At 35.8% G+C, this 18,635-nt stretch overlaps 1 protein-coding gene across 1 annotated transcript in view; it reads left to right on the forward strand.

Moving 5' to 3' along the window:
* Window positions 1–10,716: 10,716 nt before the first annotated feature.
* LOC113103336 (angiopoietin-4-like) overlaps window positions 10,717–18,635 on the forward strand; it is a 35,541-nt gene continuing 27,622 nt past the window's right edge. Inside the window, exon 1 of the mRNA XM_026265972.1 lies at window positions 10,717–11,142. Coding sequence (XP_026121757.1) covers window positions 10,846–11,142 — 297 coding nt within the window. The 5' untranslated portion in view covers window positions 10,717–10,845. The remainder of the gene's footprint in view (window positions 11,143–18,635) is intronic.

Here is an 18,635-nt window from a genome sequence, read left to right on the forward strand (position 1 = left end):
CTATAAGCAAGCCATTTTCATTCATTCATTTTACAAACCTAATGAGAGGCAAAAACTGTTTAAGCATCATAATCTTTTTCCCAGTTTCTCTTCCAATCGGTTAGCATTCATGTACGAGGTGCTTAAAAAGGGAGAGAGAGACCTCAGTGAACATGTCAAAAACAATTTGTGCACACACTTTTAACCTAGAAAATGTCCTCTTTACAGTTTAAGTCAAGGCAATGTTAAACTATACAGGTACTTCATTAGAAATATGCAGTTGATATTTCCTTGAAAGTACCCATATATTATACACATACATATAGATGCACAGTACATATACATACAAAACATAATCTCATAGATGATGAAAACATGGTATATTAATATTTTAGAAGGAATGACTTTTGTTTTCAGGATTCTTTGATCAAAAAAGAAAATACAGATATTTTGTAACATTACAAATGTCACATTTAATGAATTAAATGCACTTTTGTTGTTGAATAAAATTCCCACATAAATATAAAACACTGATAACAATAAGAAAGGTATCTTGAGCAGCAAACGAGCATTTTAAAACGATTTCTGAAGATAATGATGCTAAATTCAGCTTAACAAATTATATTCAAATAGAAAATAATTTTAGATTGTAATAATAATATATCTGTATTTTTACTGTATTTTTGATCAAATAAACGCAGCCTTGGTGAGCCTAAGAAACTTATTTCAAAAACATTATAAAAAATAAAATAAAAAAAACAGAAAGGATTTAAACGTCATTAAGATTTATTCAGCCTTTAAGCACTTAAATATGGAAAATGTATATCGGCAAGTATACATTTTTATTTAGTTTAGACCTTGACATGTCAAAGATTGCGCAAATGCATGAACATATAGGCTATAGACACACCCATACATAGACAACAATGCAAAGCCTCTATTTGACTATAGGAATATAGACATTCATGAATTATTATCATTGCTCACCCTTGTGTTGCTTTTAGGGCAACATTCTAGAAAATGTTTTCCCACTGTCAAAATGCAAAGTGTAAAACAGCTCTTGTGGGACAGTGTCAGCTTTGACCTGACCAGACATCAATCGCGTGCTGCCCTTTTCTGGGGGGTTAGGATGTTTCGGTGTTCATGTTTATGTTTGTGTGCACATGTGAAAGAGAGAATGCTGCGGACAGCGTTCATGAACCAGTTGTGCTGCAGTCTGTAAATTACGTCTCTCTGGGGAGCAGTGCTCTTAGCTCCAGGAAGTTTCCTACTCAAAGGAGGATTAATGAGGGAAGTTTGAACACTCCACAGACCCTAGACCCTTAGAAACTCTGACCGTATTTAAACATGCCCCTTCAAACTTCTCTGAAGAGACTAAGGCAGATTTGGTTTCTGTGTTGACTATGCTGATGTGAATCTGTAACTTTGCAGGTCGTCATTTAGCAGAGCTTTTTTAATCCCAAGTGACATTTATGTGCAAGCTGATATAATTTGTAAAAGTAAAAAAAAAAGAAAAAAAAAACACATTTAAAGGAATAGTTCACCTAAAAATAAAAACTTGCTAAAATTTACTCAATCTCAGGCCATCCAAGATGTAGATGAATCAGAAATTTTGCATTACATCATTTGCTCACCAATGCTGGCAATGAATGGGTGCCGTCAGAAAAACACTCCAAACAGCTGATAAATGCATCACAAGTAACCCACACCACTCCAGTCCATCAGTTAACATCTAGTGAAGTGAAAAGCTGCATGTTTATAAGAATCAAATCCATCATTAAAGAGTTTTAACTTGAAATCATCACTTCTGGCCCAAACAAGTCCATAATCCACAATCATGCTTCCTCCTGTGAAAAAGTCCATCCCCTGTTAACACTGACATTGATTTTATATACGTTTCATCACTGTCCCACTAGAGCAAAAGCAATATAAATCAGAATAAACTAAACAAATCCCTCCCTGGTGTTTTGTGAACTGGAACAGGGAATTACTATAATATCATGTTTGAACAGTCATCACACCCACCACTCCAGTGAAATATTCCTCTAAATTTAAAATGATACTTTCCTTAGCATAAATATTAATCTTACTATTTATGCAAGCTATTTTACAGCTCTTTCGTCCTGCTGAGCTTGTATTCTGTTATGCAAATAGTATGCCATTATGTTCATTTGTTTTTCATGATACTGTTTATAGTATAATGAAAACCTTATACTATACGACACAAACATGGCATTCTTTTGTAAATCACATATTGGCTGGTAGTCACATCTTTCTTTTTAACAATCCTATTTTTCCCTTCAGTCTATTTATAGTGTTTGTAATGCTTCCTCGGAGCAGAAATGTCCTAATTTAGTGTTTCTGAACAATTTACAGCCTCCTTTTGAATCATAGCATTAAAAAAATATGGTTTTGGCTACTGTTTAAACATGCAAATGACCTGTGTTTTGACTGGATAACCTCTTTGAAGGTGAAGTGAAGCAACAATGATTGCTAATAGTTTTTCTGACAGGAAAAAATGTCACAAACAAGTTATGAATATATTCATATAATGATATCTAAAATACAATCATTATTACAAATTCATCATGTCATCCGTTAACATTTTAGAACAAGGCCTTTTTTTTTGCAGTTTAGTTTCGGTGAACCCCTGGGAAATTTTCAGTTCTTAAAGGTACAGTATGTTGTATTGTGCAGGGAAATGTTTTTTACCCCTCTTCAAATTCAGCTGAGATGATTTTGGATGCTTAATGTATCATCCTCAAATGCAATCAGCATCTACACTAAATATCAGGGAAATCTAGACTAATTAAAACAGTCACTAGTCTTGACTTTTCTCATGCAGCACATACATTAAAATGCCGCTCCACAGTTGCACAATTGAATCATAGCTGAACAGAAGATGAGAGATAATAAACATGTCCTGCCATTCCCGGACACTTTTATCTCAGATGTTGATTACTATGACACATTCATTGTTTTCAGATCAACAGAACACATGTAAGTGTAGCTTTTCCACATAAAATTAATGATTTGCCGAATGATATATTAAAGGACATATAGTGTGCACAACATCACGTTTAAATTGCTGATAGTGCACTCCTCCAGATAAGATTGATTGCTTTTTCGTTGAAACTGTTTATATTTTCTCTTTCGGTATATTTAGAAGGTCATTCCTTAAACCTTAAACACATTTCTCGCTGGCTCGCGTTTTGAGATTGCAAATCTGGTCCAAGCTGCCAGCTCCAGTGGTCACTCCAAAGGAAACAAAGCTTGTGGGGAACGTGTTTACGAGTGGTTCTGATTTCACAGACTCCAATCTTGTAAGAAAAACAGAGATAAGATAGGATTTACGCAGACCTTAAACACAGCCAAAAAATCCAAATGGCAACACTCGACAAGTAGTTTAAACACACCAGCTTTAATTTGTTTAAGAGGACCTGATGGAATCGCAACAGTAACATGCTGATTGTTGGCTTTCGGAAGATAATTGCGATTCACAATCAAGTACCTACTGCTTGATAAAACAGCACCAAAGGCTAAAATAAACAGAATAATCAAAATGAGTTATTAAGAAGACGAGCCCGAGGTTGCAGTTAAATAACAATGGGTTTGTGTTGTCATGGGAACTGAGCGCTGTGTTTATGAGAGGACTCTAAAATTGTCAAGCTCAACACGGACATTTGCTGCATGGTGACCTTCTGAAGTTTCCCCTCTTACAATGTCCAGCTTTAAAGACATCCAGGCTAGAGTTCATGGTCATTTCTTCCTTGTGCATGTTTTATGGTGAAAATCCAGTCCAATAAACGCAATGGACGATGAGAAAGACAATCGCCACAGTGAAATAACAGTAAAAACGTTGATGTTAGTGTCTTATTTCGGTTATATTCTCTTGAAGTAAACATGGGTCGTTTTTCCCTATTGTTATATAGGATAAAATATTAAATTGACATTTTTAAAAGATTCACCTGTTTGATTAAATAACATATGTTGCTATTCTTACTACCATGGAAAAAAAAAACTTTAAATGTGACAATATTATCTTATATATATTATATAACATCTAATAATATTAAAATGAGAAACTTTGAAACTTCCCCAATATTCTGTTAATTTCCTCTCCACTGTTTAAATAAATAATTATGATAAAATTAATGAATTTGAAGTATTTGAGATTGACTATATCATTAAGAGCACTGTATAGAGATCATGTATTTTTGTTGGCCAAAACTAGGAAACAGGTTTATATTTTACTATGTCCTGAAGTCACTAGATTTTCTGAATGGGTTTTTGGATAAATGTCTGAAATAGATATTTTCATGTTTTATTCCAAGGCATAAAATATCAGTAATATCCAATTGTATTTGTTTTTACTTGTCTTGAAAAAGGCAGCTCTGCAGTAATCCGAAAGTAATGGAAAAATCCTTTTGGGTTTTCTTTGAGGAAACCTTGATGATGTAAAAAAACACATAATCATAGCAGTTCCTGTGGCACATATACAGTACTTCCTTAAAAGTGCACAATGGAATTCTGTGCTCTCCGTTCAATTATAACACATGAATATTCATTAAGACTAAAGTGAGTTTTATTTTAAAAAATTATATCCAAGGACAAGAAAACTCAACACACTTGTCTTAAGTTTTAGTATAAGGGTTCACTTCTATTTCATATCTCACCGTATAAGCTGTCACATATCATCATTTGTGGAAAACCTGCTCAAAAACCAGTCTAACTGCAATGCCAGCGAGCCCCTGAAGAAGTTTGAGGTCAAAACCAAAGCTAAGGCTCCCTCAGGAGTATTTGACCACTGTAGATCCCATACATGATTAAACAAGCATGACAATGTGATTGAAAACACGTTCTAGCTCTCTGGCTGCAATCATCACCTTGACTTGCTGCAAGCTTCGGACTGAGGATAATGATTAAAAAGCAATCTAAAGCAATTAGCCATATAGCTACTCTGTTTCAAAATATATCAGCCAATTTGTCAAGATTTCATCATATCTGAATGATTGGGCCAAATAGCATCCAGTTGATTGAACTTTCTGAGAACTGAGATATGCATCAGGGTATTGGGTGAATAATTGTTAGGGTTTCCGTTGGCAATGAAATTGGACTTGCATAACGAAATGCAATCACAAGGCAGAGTTCAGCTTTAGACATTTTAACACATTTTGGGATCATCTTACCTAAATGTTTTACAGTTTACATCTATTCATTAATCTAAATGTGTTTTTATTCAGAGTATATGAAGATGCATCGCACTAGGTTTGACCTGATGATTTCAATCTCATTGGTTCTCATATTTTTTAGCAAGTTGGGATCATATGAGTTTCAGAAGCCTTTGAAAGTAGAGCACAAGCCAGATTTGCCTACTTTTTTTATTAGTATTGTGTTGCTTTTGTCCTTTCAGAGCCTGAAAGCTGAGAGTTTCAAACAACGAAAAAATATTACAGAAATGTACATTTTGAATGAAATCTTAGCAAATAGTAGACAGTTCCAAGTAATAGTTCCAAAAATGAATAGATGCTGAAAATATATGCTGAAAATACACTCACCCTCTGCAGTGAATGGGTGCCGTCAGAATGAGAGTCCAAACAGCTGATAAAATCACAATGATCCAAAAGTAATTCACATCAGTAAATCCATCAGTTAATGCTTGTGAAGCAAAAATCTGCATGTTTATAAGAAGCAAATCCATCATTAAAAGATATTAACTTTAAACCGTCACTTCTGGCCAAAATGTGGATGGATTGAGTTCACAATCAATTACAATGTTACCTCCAGTGAGAAAGTCCATCCCCTGTTGTGCTTTTCGATCAAAATCAATCAAACATATTTGTTAAGAGCTGTTTTAGTATTTTTTGGCTTGTACACGGTGCATGATCTGTGCATATTTCTGTCCTGATTCAGACGAGACAACATTTTAACTATAGAAAGCAATATTTTGGATTATGGAGTCATATTTTAGCCAGAAGCAATGTGATTATTTGTTTATTATAAACGTGCAGCATTTGCACAAGATGTTAACTGCTGGACTGGAGTCATGTGGATTACTTGTGGATTATCGTGATTTTTTTATCAGCTGTTTGGACTCCCATGGCACCCATTCACTGCAGAGGACCCATTGGTGAGCAAGTCATGCAATGCTAAATGTTTCCAAATCTGTTCCGATGAAGAAACAAACTTATCTACATCTTGGATGGCCTGAGGGCGAGTACATTTTCAGCAAATTTGTATTTATCGAATGAGCGCTGTAATTCTAGCCCTTTAATAAGATCTCTTTTTAAAGCCTGCTCAGCAAGTTTCTGCCAGCCTAATGAAGGCTTTTATGAGGTCTTTACGGCACTTCCATGGGCAATCATAAACGCTACCGAATCATCACAGGGGAAGTGAATTAATCATCCTTATCATCACACTCAGACAGGGCAAACTGAGAAGTTGTCACACTGTTCTGATGGTTTTATTTTTGTAAGGCTCCAAGAGTGTGTGTGTGTGTGTGTGTGTGTGTGTGTGTGTGTGTGTGTGTGTGTGTGTGTGTGTGTGTGTGTGTGTGTGTGTGTGTGTGTGTGTGTGTGTGTGTTTGTGCAGGTGGAGAACATTACTGAGAGAGTGAGGCACGTCTTGACCTTATCTTTGAAAATGAGAGTGAACAAGAGTAAAAAAGAAAGAGCAGATGCCAAAAAAATTTAGAATTATGGATTATACCACAATATTGCTTTCAGTTCGTCTAATCTTACAGACATAAATGCTATCTGAACTTTTAAAAAATTGCTAATATGTAAGCAAATATCTACTTAAAATATATCTAATTAGTTTTCAAATTTGACCATTTATCACATTTGGAGTCCTACTAAAGAAACGTGTGTGTATGTTTCTGACACATGGTGCCAATTTAAGGAGTTTCTCAAACATTTTAGCTGTGTATTTGTAAGGTAATTCCTTTGAAACCAGGATCGTTACAACAAACCTTGCACATGCTTGCATGACCTAAATGTCATATGTGCCACAAAATCACTGTTGAGTTTCAACAAAGCGCGCTTTGATTCAACAGAGGCTGAAAGAGCGAAATTAACCTTTAGGATCATTAACTATTATCATCATCTGTACTATAAACAATGTCGTAACTTGGAACCACGAACACATACATGATAAATCAGCAGTTTACTGATAAATTATGCAGCCAATTTCTAGTTGGAAGCTGGCGGTCCCTTTAGGCATGATAAGAGCTTTCATTATGAGTATCAGCAGTGTTAATGCTGCAGAGTCAGACGTCAGACGTCAGACCCCCAAAAAACATAACATAACATTTCCCCCAACAATTACCTTGGGCCGGAGTAGTTTGGGTCATGCCTCAAAGTTTACTTTGTGGGACAACGGGTTGTGTGTGCCTTCAAAAGAGAAAATGGAATGTTTGTTTTTAATAATAATAATCATAATATTTGTAGTATTTTTAAGTATTATTTCATAAATATTTTTATTTTAGATTTTTTTTTCATTTGAGATTTTCTTTATTTTAGATTTTATCTCCCAAAACACTTATACAGATAACAGACAAATGCAAAAAAAAAAAAAAAACGTGTAAGATAAAGAAATAATTAAATAATAAGTAAAATAATTACAATAAAATAAATAAATACAAATAAAATGAGTTATCTTAAAAAAGTTTTAAGATCTAATCTTCAATAAACTAATTACATCTAAGATTAAATTAAATATATTTGCATTTCAATTTAGAAAACAACTCAGTGTGAAGTCTACAATGAAAATAGAATGAAATTAAATCCATATAAGTATAGCTTTTAATAATACTTGTTCTCATATATCAAATTGATCATATGGGGAATTTCTTAGATTAAACGATTTAACATCAAATGACCTTAGCAAAAAAATAATCAGTATTTAAAACTTATTTAAAACGAATCCAACCTTTATAAAGAAGTTTACATAAAAAAGGCAAAGCAGCATCAGTGAAAGTGGCTTACAACACCGTCTTAACAAAGCTGCAGGGCAAGAGGTCCTCCAGACACCAGAGACGCCAACCAATCACAGGGCTCGAGCAATGTCCGACAAATCACATTAATGAGTATCCATTTGGACTTTTATCTCATTCTTGACCTGTGCATCATCCTTTTTAATTGACTTATTGCATATATTTTCTGGCCGTGAAAGTTGAAACACCCTATTAGGATTATTTCTACAAAATCAGGTCTCTATGATTCATTAACGCCTTGTATAACTGGTCTGTAGATTGCAAACAATCTACACAATTAATGCAATTAAACGCTACAGTTTGAGGGATGACAGGGGCTCCATAAAAGGACAACGCTGGAACTGTCCAGAGAGATGACTGTGAGTGAATTTTCAGGGCAGATGATTTCTGACAGGGAGCTGTTTTCTCTCCCCTGGTCATTTCTGGTCTGAATTAAGCTCTTTTTATTGTTGTAAAACCGAAATTCTACATTAGGTAACTAAATCCAGTGGCACTGACTGAATCAGGCCAACAGCCAAAGCAGTGCTCATAAACTGCTATTGTACTGTATAATGTGACATTTCCTGATTAAACTGTAAGTGGGCGGCTGAAAAATAACATGAACTTTTGTTCAACATCAAGATTTTAGGATAAAGTTACGTGCATGTGTAAGGGAAAATATGTATTTTAGGTGCTTTAAAATGTTCACCATGTCAAACTCAAATGCCATTTGTGTGTCCCCATGATTTACTGATATAATGTACAGGATGTTAAAATGATTCACATTATTTGACATATTATCTTTTAACTTAAAACATATGTAAACATCTGTTTTTTAGTTAGCATTTGCAATTAGCATTTAGCATTTCTTTGGTTAATTGTTTTCTTTTATTGAAATTTCAATGTAATTCACTGCTTATGTTTATTTTCATGTTCTCGTATATGTACAAATAAAAATATGTCTTTATGTATTATTATTTTATTTTTTTGCCACATTATTAAGACAGAATTAAGTTTATTTTATTTTAAAATAAAAAAAACTATATTCACTAAACAGTATGTGCTATTAGAATTAAAAAAGTAAAAAATACTATAAATAATAAAATAGAAAATAGAAAATAAAACTACTCTTTAAAAAACTGTAAATAATAATACCGAATTTTTTTATGTGCACAAAAGGCACGTCTAATATCATAAAAAATGCATGCATAAAAATGTTAAACTATTAAAAAGTGATGTTTTAGATGTCGTGTAACATGTTATACTAAAGGACACTACATGTCACCCACACAGTTTACTCCTGCTAAACTACATAACATTTATTGGACATTAAAATATAGTTGATCCATGGCAATATCAAAGGGTCAGGATTACACAGATGCTGGAAGTGGTTCAAAAACCCTGATCCGTATCATAAAAGTGCTATGTCAATCCCGCCAAACACTTCACATAAAACTGAGCTGGAGTTCAATAAAACACAGCTACCCTTGAGTGGAGGAGAGCTATGCACAATGTGTGAAAACAAACATCGGATCAATCCGGCTGTGGTATTCCCAAAGGAAAGGTGAATAGCAACGTGTAAAGTTTCACCTACAGAATAAGGGCCCTTAAGTTTGCATGATTGTTAGGAACATTCTGGCATTGGCTCTCTTTTTCGCGTGTTTCCCATGAGAATGATTTCAGTCAGGGCAAAGAGTCACTCGGTTTGACCTCTTTCCCCAAGAGCACAGCCTCACCACAAACTGAACCAAAATAAGAATTAAGAAAAAATAAACAAGTTGGTAAGGGGCATAGTGCATTAAAAAGTCTCATGAAAAGTAACATCAATTTGCAGCATGAAATGAGTCTGCAAAAAGATTATCTGTCAGCTCATAATAAAGTTAGAGCCACAAACAATTTTTTGTGCATCTATCTATCTATCTATCTATCTATCTATCTATCTATCTATCTATCTATCTATCTATCTATCTATCTATCTATCTATCTATCTATCTATCTATCTATCTATCTATCTATCTATCTATCTATCTATCTATCTACCTGTCTGTCTGTCTGTCTGTCTGTCTGTCTCTCTCAAACGCCAACATTCAAAGGTTTTGTCCTTAAAAAGTGCATATCCTGTTAAATTTACAGTTACTGTAATTTTACTGTAATATGGTTTTTGTTCTTCCTAACTATCAAAGTTCAATGCATATTTTTTTTCTACTTCAGTTCAAATTCTTAAACAGAAATAGAATTTAAAAAGCATTCTCCATCCATTTCTCAATGGTGCACATCCTTTTTATTTCTTAAGAGAGAATTATGTGGAGAATTTGGCATTAATGAGCAACAATCTGACCCATAACCAATTTCAGAACAGCTCTAAATGTGGAGAAGAAACTCTCTATCCTCCGGGCCACGGGAGTGAGGAAATGCTGCAGAAGAGACGAGAGACAGAACGTGTGTTAATAGACCTCCCTCAGCCTCCCCCCGCTCCTCCACACACTCCCTCGCTCCCAGATAAGAGGGCAGAACTCTCTCGCTCTGGTCATTTCACACACCGCTCTGGGATAGGAAGGAGAGTTCTCCTCTTTTGTTTACTTTTCTTTCGTGTTAAGAGCCTACAGATTGGGAGACTCATTTAGACAGGCTGTCTCCGCTTCTCTGTGAATTTTTTCTTTGACTTCTTATCTATCAGTGAGTGTGTGTTGTGGTTACTCAAGGCTCAGTGCCTGTGTCCATTTCTTCAGGGGAACCTTGTGAAAACCAGGAGATTCTGGTCCAGCAATCCAACTGTGAAGAGAGAAGAAGAGTCAAAAAAGCCTTTTCATCCCCATCCAACCATGTGTTTTTCCAACTACTGAGTTGGCACCTTCTCTTGACCGCAGGTGGCCTTTGCTTTTGCTCCCGCTGCCATGAGGTTTGCCAGAGGTGGTTGGCATTTGGCACTGCTGCTGGCGTCCGTTGGCCTGGTGAGTTCCGGAAACGGAACCGGTCAAGGGAGACGTGGGGGAGGCGAGAGGCGGAGGAAGCTTCACCGCGTGCAGCAAGGCCAGTGCAGCTACACCTTCATCCTGCCGGAGATGGAGAGCTGTCAGAGCGGAACCAGCGTGGTTCAGCGGGACTCCCCGCCGGCTGATGGTGAGTGGCCCGTTCAGAAGCTGCAGCATCTGGAGTCGGCCATGGAAAACAACACGCAGTGGCTGCAGAAGGTGAGAGTGACCTCATAATGAGACACAGGTGACTTCTGTTATTACGTCCTTCACTTCCTCAAACCTGGCACTGTTTCAGTAAGGCTGTAATGCTGCCTTCAAGTCATGTCGGGAATAATATTTACGAGATGCGAGTTTTTTCTTTTTATTCTCAGCTTTCCAAGTCTGAGGAATGTCCATTGGCAGAAGCAATCGGTATTTATCATAATTAAGATTAAATTGTTAATGTTGACTGTGCAGTGTAATTTGTACACAATTTAGCTTACTGATGGTGCAGAATAGTGGAAAAGCTTTCTAGAAAATACTAGCAGGTTTAAGAGGTGACAGGCTTCTGCAATAAAGCTACACTTCCAATCATTCTCTATGGCAATACTGGAATGCCAAAATCCAAGATAATACATAAGTTACTCACCTAATGTGCATCCTTTTATGCACTAGCATAAAAAAGTTATGTCTTTGAAAAAAAGAAAAAATAATGATGAAGTTGGACTGTAATGCTGCCAGTATTTCAAGTGTAGGTGTAATGTTGCCTTCAAGTCATGTTAGGAATGACAATATTAATGACTTGCAGACACATTTTTCCAAGTCTGAGGAATGGCAATTAAAAAAATCAAGGCAGAAGCAACTGGTACTCATCATAATGAAGTTTAAATTGTTAATGTTGATGGTGCAATTTAGTTTGTACACAGTTTAGCATACTAATGATGATAAATAGAGGAAAAGCTTGCAAAGAAAGAAAGATCATACTGATCATTTAGCTGGTTTTGAGGGTTGAGGCTTATACAATTACACTTCCCATCATCCTCTCTGTCCATGCTAGAATACTAAAATGCAAGATAATACATAAATTACTCACCTATTGTGCATTTTTTTGCTGCACTAGCACCAGAGAAGCTTTGTCTTTGCTGTAATGCTTGCTTCAAGTCATGTTGTGAGTGATTGTATTTATGAGTTGTGAACGCCTCAACTGTCCAAGTCTTATGCAGGATGATAAATAAAATAAGAAAATGGGGAAAGCAATTGGATTTTTTCATAATTAGGTTTAAATTGTTAGTGTTTTGAAGGTGCAATTAAGTTTGTACACAGTTTAGAGCAGAGGTAAACCTTGCCAGAAAGTACTCCTCATTTAGTGGAAGTGCCAGACTGATACATCAATTACTCACTTAATGCACTTGTTCTGCTGCACTATAGCATAAAAAATGCTTTGCCTTTGAGAAAAAGAGGAAAATAAATATGAAGTTGACCAATATTCTTAATATTTTCAGACCTTGAACTCTAATTATTACTTTTAAACTCATAATTAAGAACTTACCAGAAGGACTTGTAGGAAGCCTAAACACTGAATTAGTGCATTGCATTCTGACAAGGAAGATTTAGTGTATTAGAATTTAATTATAGATTATAATTAACAATATGCAATGTATTCTGCATTCAGTTCTTATAATAAAAACAAATATTAGCCTATAATTTATTGTGTAAAATGAATTATCTAAATAAAAGGTCACTTTAAAATGTAAAGGTAAATTGTCCCTGTAGTTGAATGTGGGTCTTAAGCATAATAAAATAATTAATATAATGACCAAACTGCAGAATTTATGATGCATGGCATCATTTAGCAAATTATCGTTATCAGACTACCGGTCAGAGCAAAGGCTTACACCCCTACTCCAGATGTAAAGACCTGTAGCTCATTTGTATTCAGATGGCTGATCTGTAAGGGTGCAGATGCTGGCCAATTGGCCAGGTGTAGATGTTGGCTGAGCTGGTTTGAGAAGCTGAGCGATGCAAATACATTTATCAAAATAGAATGGAAAGAAGTGGTTGAATACTCAATACTGCATTGTTTCCAAAAACATGACCTGTTGAGAGGCGACTCAGCCATTTGACGGATTCCAAGACCTCCAATACTTTTGGAACTGTCATGTGTGATTTCCATTAACAGGACTATATTTGCAGCTCCAGCTAAGTGCATTGACCAAGCACAGTTTCAGAAATCAAAGTGAGCTTGCAAGAACTTCCACATCTGAATAAACAGATGAAACACTGATTTCAGTAATAATACAGAAGTGGCAATTAAAAGGAGCCAGATGACAAAACCAGAGAAGCATTTGATCTGCATAAGTGACTGAAGAGTGATTTATTACTCCATTCAAATGTGAAGAATGCAAGTTTTGATTGGCACTTCAAGGGAACTTTTCTCAGTGACATTAATTGAGCTAATGAACAGATGAAGTGCTGTGGTGTAGAGTGAAAGTTTGCCGTATGTGAGCATGTTTTGCATCTGTCTCTATGTATTCAGTGCACCACCCAAGTTGACAATCAATACGGCTCAAAGGGAGATGGCTTGCACCTCCACAGGAAAGAGACGCGACCCTTGACTCTGTTTAAGAAGAGGTCAGATTGCGATAAGAGTCATTTAATTATAAACACTTGCTGCTCTTGTAACATTCATGCATTTTTTTTTATTAACAAAAAAAAAATAAAATAATTTAAACTGGATAAATATGCTGAGTTGAATGTAAGGTATTCTGTAAGCTAATTAAAATCCTTTGAGGGCCTGGTACAGCTGGTGTTGCTCCGGCTGTATAATTGGACAAAATGTTTATGGAGGAGGAGTGTTTAGTTTACTGGCAAATGACTGAAACTAAATGGACATGCCCTCTTAGAGCTCCTGCTGTTCACCCCTTACCTGATAACTGCATTCACAAGCAATGGGAGACATGCCATGTATATGACACCATTAACAGGAAAGGGTGGGGGGGGTATGGAGTATAGGAGTGCATGGAAAGCATGAGGAGCTATTTGAAGTCTTTGCTTATTTTTTGTGTAATGGCCGTAGACCAAAGATCTCCCTGGAAAAGAGTTTTTCAAAGGCCAAGGGATTAGTGATTGTACGTCCCATTTAGAGCAGCCTGAGATATGGCAAAGCCCCAGACCCCTTTGAGAGGGAGCCTCACTGGATGCTGAATAACAAGAAAAGAACCTTCAGAGCATTAAGGCAAAAAGCTGAATTCTGAATTAAACCTTCACTTCTATTCACAGGCTTTTTGGCTTAATGCTCTGATTGGTATATAAAAAAATATATAAATGGAGCTGAGGAAAAGAAGGAATTGTTAACGTGAAGCTGTGAAAACATCTTTATTAAACAGGAAAAATGTTGATGGAGACAAGTGAATGTGTTTACGAGCAATTCTTTTAATCATTCATTAACCGATTCATTCACAACGATTTATTCATCAAAGCAACACCGGCCTAAATTCTTGCTTGCTGAAATAAATAAAAATGCTAAAACTACTAAATTATTACTTTATTCAACAACGATACATCAAAACTGATCAAAAGTGACCGTATAAAAACAACTAGAATATTATGATTACTTCATAGTAACCTAAAAATCCTGAAAATTAAATGCATCATGATTTTCACAAAAATATTGCTGTTACAACTGTCAACATTTCGAATAATAAATGTTGCTTTTTATCACCAGATCAGCATATTAAACTGAGTTTTGAAGGACTATGTGACACAGAAGACTGGAGTAATAATGCTGAAAATTCTGCTTTGCATCACATTTAAATTGCATTGTTTTTAAATGTGGTACCTAATTTTAAATTGTAATAATATTTCACAATATCCCTGTTTATGTTAGATCAATTAAATGAAGCCTTGAAAGTTAGTGTTGTCACGAACTGGTGCACAAAGAAAAATCGAAATGAGATCGAAGATGAAACACAAAGACTTTAATAATCCACAGAGAGCGTAATCCACACACGTACACATCTATGTAAACTCAACACCAGACAACCAAAGCCTGAACATTAATGTTAACGAGGATAATGAGGGAACTAAGGAGACACACCTGGACATAATGACATAATCAAGGGAAGACAGAAAGTAGGTCATACTGAGCACATAGGGAAGGGAACACATGGAGGGAAAACACAACATAATGAGTCCAGGGGTGTGACAAGTGTATAATATATATGTATATATACACACACACACACACACACACACACACACACAACTTGTTCAATGTTTGGACTAAGTTTGGAATAAGTGTTGATTTTGAGACTATAATCTAGTTTTATGCTTACATCAAAAGTTTAATTAAGTCCCAGCTCTCCTCAGTAAGCTGTACGGTTTGAGGTATGATTCACGTCTGTAGTGCAAATTGTGCAGGACAACCACACACCAAAGTATTATACTTATCGTTAGGGGTTTGTTCAAATCCCTAACCCTAAATCTGAGCAATAATAATAGTGATGCTTGCCTAATTGTTGGCAATGCAGCACAATGGCAATGGTCAACAGGCCTCATAACTGAAGACCTGCAATTTAGTAACAGTTATGCATTAATCACTCGGCAATCAATGCTCTTTTCCAAGGACGCTGTAAAAACAACATTTAAAGCCAAATGTAGGCCTACTTTAAGCTGTTTGAGCAAAGGTGGCTCAATTATTTCTTCGTAAAAGAGAAAATGAAAGCTAGAAAGTAAATACTAAAAGAAGAGGAGAACGGTAAAACTTCTCAGCATGTGACTGGTTTAAATACATGCTGTTTTTCCTAATGCAACATCACATTAACAAGCCTCCGGCGTCTCAGCTAATAGTTTTTTGTTCTCTGGCCTATTGTGCATATCAGTCCTCAGTGGTGAACTGAGAAAGATAGAAGGAGCAGAGCAGAGGATGGGAAAACACGAAGCCTGCTGAGTTTACAATGTATCGGCAGTGTCTTTAATGAGCCTGTAAAACGCCACAGTTGCAGGGTTTCCTTGGGAGTAGAGCGAGGGCTGAACTGCTGATTACTGCTGCTATCAACGTACCGAATCTGAGCCGTACACATCAAACGCTCACTCAGAGCACATGTTTCTCTGAGGAATGTTCTCTAGGAGCTCGAAATAAAAGTCATACCCTTGTGGGACAATCACAAATATGTTAGGGAAGCCTGAGAATTGGAGATTGTTGCATTGATTGTGACATAACATTTCAGTCCAAGAACTAGTCATTTCTGATTAGTTCTCTTGTTTATTCTATAAAAATCTATGATCGTTTTCGAATGATTTCTTACGCCACAAACGCCTCCAAATTGCATTCAAGTATTTCAATGTCCACTCTGAACTCGGATCTCTGCAGAAGTCCGGTGGCACGGCGAGACTTTGAGTTTGAGTAATACACACAATGTGCTAAATGTGTGCGTTCTTGTCTCTTATAAATGTCGTCTCTATTTATGCCTGCTCCTATATTGAGTTTGGCTCAGATCACAGCAGAAGGCTTCGCTTTGTTAAACAAACATTGCGCTCATGTTTATCATTCTTGGGGAAGTGTCTTTGAGAGCAAAGAGAGATGCAGGGCTTGGGGAAGAGCTGGACATGGGCTCTCTTGTGTTGCTTTCACTGACATCAGTAAACATTAGGAGATCTCCCTTGGAGCCAGGACTCCTACAGAGCGACAACAGCCTCGCTGATAGAGCTGAACTTCACAGCCGCTTTGGCACCAGCGCTGTATCTACTGAACACATTCAGCTGTCATTGAAATATTACTGCCACGGTTCAAGACCTTACATTGTTGTTGTTTTGCGCCCTAGTTAATTTATATCTTACAATTTAAATTGTATTTCTTGTCATTTTGATTTTAAATCTCCCAGTGTGACTTTAAAAGGTTAGTTCACCCAAAAATAACAATTCCGTCATTAATTACTCACCCTGATGTTGTTCCAAACCCATAAGACCTCTCTTCATCTACAAGACAAAGTATGATATTTTTGATGAAATCCCATAACTTTATGATTCTGCATAGACAGCGACATAACTACAGTGTTCTATGGATATAGTTAAAACAGTCAATGCATGTGTCGTGGTACTGTTGTGAATGCATGTTGAAGTCTGATGCAGAAGAGAAGAAATGGTTGAATATATATATATATATTATTTTTTTTTATTTTTTTTTAAGGCGCACAAATGTGGGTGCTATAATGAATCTTATAGCTTCATAAAATTATGGTTGAACCACTGATGTCATATGGGCTATTTTATTGATGTCCTTATTACGTTTCTGGACTTTGATCGTGGTCCATTGCTGTCTATTGAGGTTCATATAACTCTAACCTTTTAATATTTCGTATTATAAACTATATAAGAAGTCAGTCACATTGTGAGATATAAGCTACATGTGATCTGTAAGTTACATAAAGTTGCAATGTAATACAATGTATTACCTTTTTTGTTGTCCATTTCAAATTGTTTTTGTCTGAATAAAAAAGTTTTTAACTCTGAAAGTACTGTAAAAGTAAATAAATTCTAAAAGTAACACAAAAGTTTACTTGGTACTTTCAATAAACAGTTTTAGAAGCTAGACATTGATCATGAATTCTTTTATGATAAGGTTAATGTTAAAGGAATAGTTCACCCAAAATGAAAATTGTGTTATCATTTATACACCCTCAGGTTGTTTTAAGTTTCTTTTATAAATAAAATATCTTGAAGAATGTTGGAAACTGAATAGTTGATGGTAGCCATTGACTTCCTTAGTATGAAATAAAATACTGTTGTACCCAACAGAAGAAAGCAGCTCAAGTAAATTATGACAGAATTAAAATTTTTGACTGAACTATGCCTTTAACTCTTTTGTGTGTGTGTGTGTGTGTGTGTGTGTGTGGCATTTGTAAGTGTGTGTGTGTGTGTGTGTGTGTGTGGTTGAACTAGTGTGAGTCTACTGACTCAAAATAAGATTTTAGGACCAATTATGGAATAATGGGCGCATACGACGGCCTTTTGTAGAATTGAAAACATAGTGTTCTTGGCTTGGCCAAGAGGATCTCATTCGTCCGCCCTTGAATGTACCCTGACTTTTACTGTTCCCTTTTGCTCAGCGGATGCCTTTTGAAACAAAACAAGCACTTCATCAAATACAAAACTCATTTTTAAACCATGAATCATCTTTTGGTCTGTTAATTTTCTAAAAAGTATTTGTATTTGATCACATTCTATTACATTTTGTCCAATCAGAAGATACTGGATCTTTTTTCCTCCACATTTTTGATAAATGTGATATCGCATTGAATTTGCTATATGTGAATACTGATATTATTCTAATTAATGGACTTTTTTGACATGCATTTAACTATACAATCATGCTATTATATCTTAATCCTAGGACCTTATCATGCTTATATCCTGGAGTTTGTCTCAATAATGATAAGGGACCAAAGCAAACATGGTTCCAGTAAGCATGGGCTGCATTCAAAGTGATTTAGAGACACAAACTCTGTTCTTTGTCTTGCATTTCAAATGTCCTGAGACATGTGCTTATGGGTGCTTGAGTCATCACTTCTCATTTTTTTCTCTCATGTATGCATCTACATTCAACATCATCCTTCTTATGTAAAAGCTTTTTTTCAGTTGGTAACACTGGGCAGAAATTACACACGTTAGCTTTAAGATAGACATCTATGTTGGTAAGATCATTTCACCGACAAGGAATAGTGAATGAAAAT

The sequence above is a fragment of the Carassius auratus genome, chromosome 6 (assembly GCF_003368295.1).
Source record: "Carassius auratus strain Wakin chromosome 6, ASM336829v1, whole genome shotgun sequence".
In the NCBI taxonomy this organism is placed as follows: Eukaryota; Metazoa; Chordata; class Actinopteri; order Cypriniformes; family Cyprinidae; genus Carassius; species Carassius auratus.